The sequence below is a fragment of the Myodes glareolus genome, chromosome 11 (genome assembly GCF_982192425.1).
Source record: "Myodes glareolus chromosome 11, mMyoGla1.1, whole genome shotgun sequence".
Taxonomy (NCBI): Eukaryota; Metazoa; Chordata; class Mammalia; order Rodentia; family Cricetidae; genus Myodes; species Myodes glareolus.
The window spans coordinates 3,565,752-3,578,614 of record NC_142036.1 but is presented as its reverse complement, the minus strand read 5'-3'; the positions used below and the strand labels follow the sequence as shown (position 1 = coordinate 3,578,614).

General features: G+C 41.9%; 1 protein-coding gene across 1 annotated transcript; it reads right to left on the bottom strand.

Annotated features, from left to right (window-relative positions):
- Positions 1-5,306: 5,306 nt before the first annotated feature.
- Positions 5,307-5,639, bottom strand: LOC125402880 (large ribosomal subunit protein uL16-like). Its single transcript, XM_085698054.2, has one exon. It carries the CDS (start codon positions 5,637-5,639, stop codon positions 5,322-5,324), a length of 318 nt encoding a protein of 105 aa, XP_085554180.1. The 3' UTR covers positions 5,307-5,321.
- Between the last annotated feature and the right edge of the window lie 7,224 nt (positions 5,640-12,863).

The window sequence follows — 12,863 nt, the reverse complement described above, 5'->3', positions numbered from 1 at the left end:
TGAAAAAAGAGGTCATTAATTTGAAGGATAGTAGAAAGAAGTAAATGGGAGGGTTTGGAGGTAAAAAAGGGAAGGGAGAAATGTAGTTATATGACAAGCTCAAAAAAACCTAAAAGTAAAAAAACTTAAAAATATAAATATTATTTCAGTGTCTAAGTTCTAAGTCATAAAATATGAGTGACTTTCAAGCTAGCAATATTTAATAATATTGGTATTTTTTAAAAGATTAGATCATTATTAGCAGAAAAAGATTATTTTTCTTTACTTGAAACCAATTGACTTTCTTACATCAATAAAAATTATGATCTTTATCATATTAAAGTTAAAGATGTAGAATTAATGATCTGGTGGGTAGTTTACCTTGACCCATCTCAGGTCATCATTCTTGGTACAGGAGACTCGAGAAAATGAGAAGCTCTAATCATTAAGCTGTCTTGATGGATTAGTTCATTGAATTAATGATATTTTCCTAGACCAATGCATGTTTTTTTTTTACAATACTTAAAAATATTTTTTTTAATGTGAAGATTTCTGCCTACCACACAGTTTTAATTACAAGATATCAGGTTTGTTAGGAAAGGTTGAGTTGAGCATTTACCACGGCTGTAGGGAGATCCCTGTTAGGTCAAAGTCAATTGACCTCATTACCTGATTAGAGAAGAAACAGGAGTCAAAGCCATGGGATCAGTATATTAACAACCTAATCACTTTCTGTCAGAGATGAGTCTGTTGGCAGTTTTGTCCTGCAGATGCATTCTAGCGTTGGCCCCTAAACCTGTCATATTAGCTATTGGAACAGGAAACACACTCAAGCCTGTCTCCAGATGTAAGAAAGAGCACACTCTTAAATTTATCTCATGAATCCATATTTCCTAAAATTGTTGGCATTTATAGAGACAAACCCTGAGAAGCATGCAGCCTCCATGAATGCACATGCTTCTTTTTCTCTGCACACAGCATCTTAATGGAGGGAGCAACAGAACAGAGACAATGTTAACAACCAGGACTCCACAGCCAGAAGAAAATCTTGACTGACAAGTTGGCCCCTATTCTTATAAATAAGGAAGAAAAAAATGTATTTAAAAGTACATCACACAACATTTAAACAATTTTAGGCTGATAGTTAAGTGACACTGTAAATGGAGACTGTTCGTTTGTTTTCCGGCCACCCAGACCTGAATAATCACACAAAATTATATTAATTCCAATACTGTTTGGCCAATGATTCATTCATATCTTTAGCTAGCTCTTTATCTTAAATTAACTCATTTCTATTAATTTGTGTATCACCATGATGCTGTGGCCTACCTGTAAGATTCTGGTGGACATCTTTCTCCTTTGACAGTTACATGGCATCTCCTTGACTCTACCTACTCTCTTTCTCTATCTTTGTTTGAATTTTCTTTCTGACTTTGCTAAGTCATTGGTCAAAACGGTTTTATTCATCAACCAATAAAAAGCAACACATATAAAAAAGGACAACCCACATCATCTCCCCTTTTCTGTCTAATTAAAAAGGAAGGTTTTAACTTTAGCATAGTAAAATTGCATACAGCAAAACAAGTACCAAGCAAGAATTACAGTTACAATATTTAGTCTGGAAATATTAAGTATCTGGAAAAATTAAAGAAAATAGTCTATAATCCATTTTATTTTTGTGAGTCTAAATTTTCATATCTATTTTTATCATAACTAAGGAAAACTAAAATTATAACTATCTAGTCTTCAACTCCAAAGATTCCAGAAGGATATAATAATACACAAGTTCACAGGAAGTGCATTGAAAGCAACTTCCAAAACTCTAGAATTGACAGAGACATCTTACTTCTTGGACAGTCAGTCAAAGTTCTTCTATAATGTTGGGATATTCATCTACAGCCTATCAGCCCATTTTGTCTGGCAGACTTTTCCATGAAGCAGGAAATTTGAAAGACTTTTGCATATATTCACAGTTTGTCAGTCACTTTCTTATGTGTCCTGCAGAATATCTGGTAGACTCTTTCATGAAGCAGGAACCCTGAAGGACTGTCTCACCTTTAGGCAAGTTTAGCAGTCATTTCTGTGGGTCCTGCATGTCCAGTTCATACAGCATAGCATCAAGCAGTCCAAGCAAGAGCATTTTCTTGCACAAAGAGCTTTCAAATTGCATTAGGAGCCTCTTCAATGCCCATCATCTTTTTGAAGTATATTGGTGCTGCCAGGAGCAGATCCCATTATCATGAAAAGTCTTAAGTTAACAAAAATTTTAAATGCCATATTCTGTAGATCTTTGAAATGTTGAAGATTATCTGTCTAACTGGAATATATATCTGTCTAGAAAGCCTAATTAACATGACTACAAGTTTGACTATTTTAAAAGTCTATTGATCTGTAATTTCTAATTATACATTATATTTTAAATGAGCCATATAAACATAACACCTTAAACAAGAGTGTATATATATATACATATATAAATATATATTATGACAAAATTGACCTAATTTTATATCCATGGACCAAGATTCATACCAATGCAAAGTATTCATGTTTATATCACATCTCCCTTTAAATGAAAACAGACATTTATAAGCAATCATTTTGGGAATTTGGGTGTAGTTTTCTCCAAACTACTTCCAACTGTTTGTTGGACAAGGTATTTTTAGGGTTCACAGAGACCTTCCAGGGGTCTTGTTCCCTCAAACCACATTAGCCTGAAAAGAATCCACAGATTCTCATCTTCTGTGAAAACAAAAGCAGAACCTCTTTTCCAAAGCAATATATCCTTAGATCCAAATTTTCAAGTCAAGATACCTTTAAAATGTATATGTTGGTTTAGCTTAGCAGCCATACAATGAAATGTCTCTCTGTACTTAACTTGTTCACAGTCAGAAAATTCAAAGAAAACACAATAACATACCTAATCCAGACTTTCTGGGTATATCCCATCTTTATGTGGCTTATTTTTGTTAGCTCTATTACTTTTTAATATTTAATTTTATTATCTTTACTCTATAACTGTCTGTATTCTTGACTGTACTCTTTTTCCTCTCTCTCCCAAGCCTATGTACATTTTTAAAAAACACTCTGACCTGTTCATAGGTTTATTTTCACCTGAATCTGCCTTTATTGCATATCTGTAATCGTTTTCCAAAAAAGATCGCTGTTTTTGTTGTTGTTGTTTTTAATGCCTGGCCCTGCCTTTTGGCTCCTCCCTGTCTAGCATGGCGGAGGTGTGCTCACTGCCTCTGTGAGCCATGCTCACCGCCCCAGCTCCAGGGAGGCAGGAGGTCTATGTCTCCATCAACAACTTGTGACACTCTGCTCATAAACCCTATTGAAGTGGCTCTGAGGGCATTCACAGACTGGTGGATCCAGCACAATTTTCAGAACTTTATCATCATTCCAGACTGGAACTCTGTGCCCATTAAACAATAAATTGCTGTTTCTCTCTCCTCCTAGCCCCTGCCAACCACCACTCTGCTTCCCATCTGCATAAATATCATATTCAGATGGAGTCAGACATCTGTCCTTTTGTGTATAGCTTGCTTAACTTAGAATAATGTTTTGAGATTGAACCATATTGTAACATTTATAAATAAAGTTTTATTTTGGACAAAACAAGGCCTATTCATTTCCATGTCACCCTGGGCTGCTTTCTCATTTAAAAGGGAGAGATGTGTAATTGTGATCAAGGGTTTATGGCCAGTGAAGCCTAAGATATATCTTCTCTGACCCATTTTGTAAGTCTAGAACTCTAGTTTAGATTAATATTTTAAAGGCCTCTTTAAATTATTAGTTGCCTGTGGCAATTTTGGCTTATTTCACAGCCTGAGAAATAGGATTAATGAACTGTTTATCACACTGCTGTCATTAATAAACAGCCTGAAATGCTAGGATTTAAGTTTTCTTTCCCCAGGCCTGATTCGAGTGAAAGAGGGCTCATTTTCACATTTACTGGTACACATTTCACATAATGAGGATGTGTGAGATCTGATTAGTGAGTCTTGGTGCAGGAAGCTCCTCAGCATAACAGGCAGTTACAGAATCTAAAGTGTCTAAACCCGCCTTGCTTTTGTCCTCCTCATCTGTGCGTCTGTGAGGAAGAGAACAATGCTCATACTGTATGGAACCATAAAAGCAAATCTTATATCTTTTTACTTAAACCTTTTACTTTTTTGTGTGTTAAAATTGGATAGGACTCTATTAGTACTACTAAATTATATGTTGACAAGTACAACTAGTCTGAGAACATTTTTCCCTCTGTTATCAAAGCAACCCGGAAGGAAATGTACACCATAAATGTGAAATGCAGATGACATGGTAGACAAAGCAGCTTCCCGCGAGGTCAACTTTCGATGATTTTTTTTTCTGGTTAACAAAATGCAGTACACCTGGGTGAACAGTCCAGATAAGAGAGGGCCTGTTTCATTCCATCAGATGAAATGAGGAGGGTCAAGGAACACTTTATGAAAACCAGCAAAGTAATAACAACCAAAAAATTGTATAGCATTGAATTTGTGCCAAACACTCTCCTGGGATGTTGCATGCATCAACCCACCCGAACTTTATGGCAAATATATGGTCTAGGAAGTGTATGATTATCTCTGTTTTACAAAATCAATATTCCTATTTTCAATGTTAGGTTAGGGTGGTAACTAAGTCACGTTGTCTTCACTCTGTCCTGGCAGTCCTGTTCTCATCCTCAGTGCATATGACAGGGAACACTCCCAACTTCCTCAGACATCAATTCCTGTGTCAGTCAGTTCCTCTAAGGTTGTCTCCAGCTACCTTAGACAATGCCTTCATAAGGGAGATGTGTTACAGAATATTTAATTATGTAAACATGTGTTGCATTTGTTTAATTCTGTAAAGATATGTTGCTGTTTTACCTTGCCTGCTTAAGACACCTAATTAGATTAATGAAGAGCTGACAGGTCAGTAGAAAGGGAGGAAAAAGGGGAGACCAAGTGTTCATTCTCTGGGGGCAGTTTAAATAGCCTGTGGTAGTGGTCTCGACCCTCCCTGAGGAGGGGTCACCATTTGGCGGGCTTTCTCGGAGGTAGAGTTTGGACTGAGGCAACTCCCAGAGGAGGGAACTTGTAATGGAGTTTTCTACCCAACATTCCAACAATGGATGCCAGGAAGCTGGGATGAAGACCCCAACTAAACAGTACCTATTGAGGGAATGCCACACCTGTTAAACAGCTTTCATTATGTCCACCTGGCCCCTTGCAGATAACATTCTGTTTTCAGCCTCTATGAATTTTTTTTTCAGACTGGATGTGAGATTTATTACTGAACATGATTTGGTAGGGCACAGGAGAGCACCGTGAAAGCCCTCAGGAGTGTAGGGCTCGCCACTTGTCCAGGGGACCACGATTAGGAATATATTTGACCCCACAGCCATCAGGAATCAGTTGCTTCTCAGCAACCATGTCTTCAAATTCATCTGCATTAAACTTAGTAAAGCCCCATTTCTTTGAGATGTGGATCTTCTGGCGGCCAGGGAACTTGAACTTGGCTCTACGAAGAGCCTCAATCACATGTTCCTTATTCTGCAGCTTAGTGTGGATGGACATGATGACCTGGCCAATATGAACCCTGGCCACTGTGCCCTGGGGCTTCCCAAAGGCACCATGCATAGCACAGGACAGCATCTTGTTGGTTCAGAGGACATGAAATGGTGAAGCCTCACTCGAATGTGAAAGCCATCCTTGCCACACTCTTTACCATGTACTTGTTGGCACAAATACGGCAGCCTCCAGAGCTTCGGAAGAGAGTTGTTCGTATTCATCTGACATCATGTGGCCACAAAGTGGGAATTCATCAACTTTTGCCTTCTTCTGCCCCAAGTCAAAGATGCGGATTTTAGCATCAGGGACACCTCAGCAGAAGCGAGACTTTGGGTACGGCTTGTTTTTACAATGCCGGTAACACCGGGCGGGGCTGCGACCCATGATGACAATAGGATCGTCGGTAGCGCGCTGGAGGAAAAGAGCCAGACTCTATGAATTTAATAGCTCGAGATCTTTCACATATTTAGTCTATAGCTAGTCAACACTGCCAACATTCAATTTAGAGAGAAGAAAATTTTATTGAGTCTCATGGTTTTGGAGACTTCAGTCCACGGTTGATTTGCCTCCCTGCTTTTGAGCCTGTGGTAAGACAGTATTACTCATGGCAGGAATGTCTGGCATTGGAAGATGCTCATTTAACCACAGTCAGAAAGCAAAGGGAGAGGCAGAGGAAGGGTCAGAGCCCAGTATGCCTTTGGAGGCAAGATGTCTCCAGTAACCTGACTACAACCTCCCTCATAAGCTTCTTCTGCCTCCTAAATGGCACCAGTAATATTTTTCATACCTCAATGATTTATACAGTGGCCACAACATTTCACAACCCTGCCATCATTTAATGATAGTTACTGATCCAACCTTATCATCTCACATTTTAAAAACTGCTACCATCCTAGTAGCAGCTGCTAAGTGATAAAGTCCTTGCAGCCCTGAGGCTATACTTGTGATAGTGAAGCAAAAGGTAGCACCAGTTCACAAAATAGTGTGGGGAACGAGCGTGCGTGTGTGTCCCCCACATACGTCTGTCATCTGCCGGTGGTGTGACCTCATCAGGCGACCTCCTTTGGAGCAGGTTTTGACAGCACCTGCACCGAGGGTTGTTCTGAAGTGGTGTATGGGTTGGTATGTGGAGGAGTGGGTCCTGAGGCTGGAGAAGTACTGGGTTGGTAAAGTGCTTGCTGCTTGCTGTGCAAACATGAGAATTTGATTTGAGCTCATATAAAATGCTGGGTATAGTGATATTCACTTGTAATCCAGCACTGGAAGGCAGGATAGGAGGATCTTCAGGGCTTGTTGGCTAGCCAGTCTAGCTGAATTTAAGTTACAGGGTCAATAAGAGATGTTTTCTCAAAACTAAAATAAGGAGCAATTGAAAAAGACACACCTGATACCCACTTCCGGTCTCTATGTGCATGCTCACATATATGCACAGACACAGCACACACACAGTTCCTGACCCAAGTGTGGCACTGTTATAAAAAACCTTTCACCTAATCGTCACATTTCACCTTTGGTCTTTTCCTGCCAGAGTGCTGTTATTCAAAGACTGGATACCACACCAAGGTTGTGTTTGGCGCCTTTCCTGGCACTTAGCAAATTGCTGCCTGGTTTTGTTTCTTGCTTTTTTTGTCTTTGTTTTGGTTTTGTGAGTCTTACCTGTCTAGCATAGTGTAGTGTCAGGTCCCCAACTATTAGTGGATCAGTAAATGGACGGATGAACCCTAACAGTGAGGGTGATGGTGCACACAGTGGGTTTGTTCATCCTTAGAAAACAAATTGCACTCACAACGTAATGTGAGGGTGAAGCCACCACTGAGTAACTGACTGTGTGCTCCCTCTGTGTGGGAAAGGAAAACCCATTTCTAACAAACTGAACACAGGACGTCGGCTTTGCACATGGAGAAAACAAGCTCAGGAGACACAGACGTGAGGAGCACTCTCGACGTGGTAGCTTCTAAGTCTGGGACTTGAGAAGCCAGAGCAAGGGGATCCTGAGTTTGAGGTCAGTCTGGGTTACATAGTGAAGCCCTGTCTCCAAAATCAACCAAACAAAAGCAAAAGGGGTCCCTGATAGAGTAAATTTCCAAACCTGTGTGGATAGGAGAGATTTACCTTGTCCTCCCCTTTCTGCTTCCGGGCTGCACTGAGGTAGTGTCTCGGCCCATCACACCCTCCCTCTCATGCTATAGTCTTGTTTGGGCTCTGGCTGGAGAGGAAGGCTCCACTGACAGGTGTGTCCCAAAAGATATCCAGCCAGAAAGCCAATGTCAGGCCTGAAGGTCAGAGGTTATCCAGGAATGGCTCTGGACAAGGTCTGGAAACATAAACATAATAACATATTTAATTGACTTGCTTGAGAACTTCTCCAGAGGAGGGAGTATTTCTCTCTCCACATCACACCCGGTGATGAGGGGAAGAGATTAAACTTGGGCCCCCAAGAAAGGCATCGTTCCCTCTTAAGGAACTAGTTTGCTCTCAGAGGCCCCACTTTCCAGGGTTGTCACAGTGGTAACCCAGTCTAACGTGAAATTGGGGGCAGGTAACCATACTCAGACCCTAATAGCAGCGTCCACTGCTACCAAGCATGTTTCTGGATCTGCACATGCTGTTTTGTATTGTCCTGGGAAACAGTGAGGGAATTCTCTGTCATCATTTCCACTCTCTCTTAAGTGAGCACCAGTGAGGTTGTCAGGACTCCTTATTGTGGTTATTCTGCAGTAGTGGCTAGATTTTCTCACTTTTTGTTGCAGGAGTAATTGAACCCTTTGGAACAGGCAAGTAGTTAGTTGAAATGTTGCTCACCCAACCTTCCAAGGGCAATAGTCACCTTTTTATTGTTCCAACAAAGGTCACCCCAAACTTCCCGTTAAGTTCGCCTGGGCATAGAATAAATAAAGAGGTAGTTACAAAAAAATACCTAAAAATAGCAACCTATAGTTTTCTTCCCTGTTCCAAGGTATCCCCTGCTATAACAAATCCATGCCATGCTAGGTAATGTACCAGTCTGCTGGTGAAATATGAAGGCCAAATACACACCCCTCATTTGACGCAGCGTTTCATGTAGCCCAGGTTGGCTTCAAACTTGCCATGTAGCCAAGACTGACCTTGAAGACCAAGTGTCACGATCACAGCCAGGCAAGTGCCGCCAAGCCCGGTGCTAAGGATAGAAGCCACGGTTTCAAACGTGCTAGGCTAACTCTACCAATTGAGTTATAGCCGCAGTCCAGCTCTAACTCTCCCTTGGCTGGAATTTTACTTAATCCAATACAGTGGCTGTGGCAGAGCTTAATAGTCATATGAATCTCCTCCTTTTCTGACCTCAAGAAAAGCACCGCCTCTTGACACTGGCCATATTTCATTGTCCTCTTTTTCAGTGATTGAGTGGTGGTTAGTGTTTAGAAAGGGTGGTTATTTTGAAAGCCTCATGCAGATTGCAATAAAAGGCTTTGGACAAATCATAGAATTTGTCTCTTTTCTCTAGGGACCAGTTCCTGACACTCATGAGGGAGCAAAGAAGATTGCTTTCTCTTGAAATTATGTAGCATCAAGAGGTGTGGCTTCTGAGAGGAAGCAAATGAACAGAGCTGTCGGCAGAAGAGCAGACTCCTGAGCAAACTCCACTGAGGCAAAAAAAAATTGCTTTGATTTACTGCATTTTGTACACCTCTTTATCTTTCGCTTCAAATCCCACATTCCCAGATGTCTGAAATTGAAGGTGTTTTTCTAGGAAATAATTTATTGTGCCTCAGAGGCCCTGGTAACCTTGGTTTGCTTAGAGCAAACCCACAGAAGAACACAAAATGGACTTGACATCTAGTAACCTAGGTAGTTTAGCCTGTAGAAGGGTGGCTGAAGTGTTCACATTAAGGTGGAGTCTCTCATGCTGGTTGTCAATGCCCGTAAGTGCTAACTTTATGTGGCTGGGGTGGCTGCTGCTGTGAGATCAAGCAGAAAACCAGAACTCATCTGATGTGGCTTTGTGCTGAAGACCACACCATTGCACCAGATCCCCAGACAGCTGTGTGGAGAGAGAGCGAGCACCACTTCCTCCAACACTAGACCTCCCATACTGGGGATGCAGAACTCTGTAAAACTGAAAACTAGGACCAGCTGATCATTGCATTTCCTAACAGGGTCTTGTGTACCCCAGACAGTCGGCAAAATTGCTATGTCGGTGATTTTCTTGGCTCTACCTCAAAAGTGCTGGGATTTCAGGCATTCACACAATGCTGTGTTCATGTAGTGCTGGGAATCAAACCTAGGTTTCCTAAGTGCTAGGCAAGTCCTCTACCAACTTAGTCAAATCCCAACCTCATTTTTTAAAATTGTGATTTGAGACAGTCTTTCTATGCTGCCCAGGCTGCTTTTACATTCCTTATCCTCTCGCCGCAGGCTCTCAGAAGTGCCGGGATGGTGGTGCACACCACTACAGTTAACATGATTAGTTTCTTTACAAATGGAGAAAATGTAACTACAAACCCCACAAAGTCTGTTGGTTTGTGTTACTCAGTCAGGTCTGGACAGTATGGTCTCACCCGGTAACTCAGGCTACCATAGAAGTCACTATGTAGCTGAAGGTGGCCTGGACTTCATGGCAATCCTCCCGTTTCAGTTTCTTGAAGTTACAGGCATGAGCACCATGGTCTGTATAAGCCCGGACAGAGAGAGCTCTTCCTTTCCGGTCCCTCTAACACGAAGGTGGAATCCAGGGTCTTGTGTATGCAAAGCACAAGCTCTTCTGATGAGCTACACCCCTGGCCCAACCTCTTGCTCTTAATGCTTTCTAATTTGTTTGTTCACCTACTGTGCACACAGCTCATGTGCATGGAATCCCGTGTGTAAGCCACAGGCCAAAATACTTGGCAGGGAATATTGGTGAATCAGATAGAGGAATCTGGCAGAGGCTTAAGCAAAAGCTAAAAATCATATATGCCAAAGCTGTCTATAAGTGATCATGTGTAAGAGACCCAGTACAGCTTCTGGGGCATCACCAGGAAAGATTTTAGAGTGAGCTGGCAGCAGAGTCTGGACCTTGAAAAAAGCATCACTTTGAAACTGAGGTGATTTCAACAAGCTTATGGAAGAAAGTTCCTCAATGCCTCTGGTAGACAAGCAAGACACCAGCTTGACAACAAAATGTAAAACTATCAACTAGAGATTGAGCTTGTCCTAGGCCCAACTGCTAGAAGCTTGCTTTTTAAACAATGGGGAGATGTTTATCTTTTTAAAGTGGGAGCCTGCACTGGTGAAGGGTGGTGAGTGGCATTCTTTGTCTCTGAGATGAATTCACTTAGAGGAGGTCTTGATGGAATTACATTGTTTTATTTTCCTAACCTTGGGTTACCTCAGAAAACCAGAGTTGACTATCATTTCCAAGAGTAGCAGCTTGTATTTATTGTTCATAATACTCATTTTTGAAATGTTTGTTTTTCTTAGTTTAAATTATGAGAGTATGTGGGCCTCTGTGAGTGGGTATGTGTATGCTAGTGTACTGTTCCCAAAGGTCAGAGATGCTGAATCCCCCAAAGCTGCAGCTACAGGGAGTTGTGAGCCGCCTGACACCGGGACCGAAGACAGAACTTAGGTCCTCTGTAAGAGCAGTGTGCACTCCTCGCTGATGAACCGTATCTTCAGCCCCCACATTATGGACTTTAAGTGGTTTACAAGGTTTTCTTTCTAGCACCCACCTTGGTTTCTTATTCTTAGAATTTACTGACTGTTAAAACTCGAGTTCCTTCCTTTTTCTGAGATAGGGTATTTTGTAGCACAGGCTAGCCTTGAACTTGCTATGTAGCTGGGGACGACCTTGACTTTCTGATTTCCTTGCCTCTGGAATACTGGGCATATATGTCTGTGTCACCCTGTCTCGTTCATACTTACGCGGCACTGGGAAAGGACCTCAGGTCCTTGAGCTTGTAAGGCAAATACTCTATCAATTTAGACACATTTCACTCCACTTTTTTATTCTTTGATCGTGTAGACCACCTCAAAGTTGTACTGTAAAGTGCATATTACATAATTCTCAAACTTCTACAGTGACTGGATGCTCAGAGCTGGTGATCAACGGTGTCCTTGTAGCCCTAAAGCATAGTGAGTGAAATGACCTGGAGCCAAAGCCCTTTGGATTTGCTGAGACCAGGCAACCTGTCCTTACAGAGGCAATGTGAGGTGTGTGCTGTTCACCCGAGGAGTCGATTTCCAGGAGCTGAGATGTGCTAGGACTAGCTCCTTTAACGCCTTCCCAAGCGCCTTTGCACTTGCCATCCTGTCTCTATAGCTAGGGATGCTGAACACTGCTGAAGATGGCACTTCCCATATTTTCTCGAGGAATCTAGATTTTCTGGGGAGAAAGGGGAGAGTAGGAAGTAGTAAAGAAGACAGCCAACAAACCAGAACTCTAGTGAGACACAAGGGCAGAGGGACGTTGTTTACTGACAGCCCTTGTGAAGAGACTCCTGTTCAATTTCCTGCCCCTGGGAGCTGAGTGTTTATGTTACTTCTGGGGAAGCCTTGTGAGGAGTTAATCTATCTGTCTGTCTGTCTGTCTGTCTTTCTGTCTGTCTTTCTGGATTCTTTTCTGTTGTCATCAGATGGCATCTAAACTTTGTTTTCTTTCTACAAATTTTGACCAGGACCCATTATCCTACAATGGACCCTTTTCTGCTTAAAATAGCTACCACAATCCAGTTCTCTTTGACCAGAGTGCTGAGTTTTAACTGGCCACAATGCCCAGGAGAACCAGAAGGCACAGTCTTCCAGTGTACCATCTATAAGCCAATTTGCTTTCTTTCTCCAAGACACAGAAATAAAGGATGTTTGTTTTCAGAAGGCAAGGAACACCTAGCTAAATTATCTAACAGGTACTTGATACATGGGACAATACTGAAATTGCACCTAGGTAGCAATGGGTACCCAGATATCAGCAGAGCCAAGAACAGGAAATAATGTCAGGTCCCAGAGAGCTGACACTTGAACCCAGGATGCCTAGTGGGCCACAGCAAATGTAAACTGCAGAGCTTTACTTTCCATGGCCAACTGCTGGCATGGACTTTGTACTCCATAGAGTCGGTGAGCCGATCTCATCCTGTTGACTTGCCTGCCCACCATGTTTCCTGATCACTCACGATTGCTGCTTCTTCCGAATGTGTGCTTCTCTTGGAAGTATTTGTGACTATGGTTGTTTGAAAGAACATGCCCCCCCCCCAAAAGAGAGTAGCACTATTAGGAGGTGTGACCTTGTTGGAGTATGTGTAGTCTGGTTGGAGGCAGACTTTGAGGTCTCACATGTGCTCAAGGTACTTCCCAGTG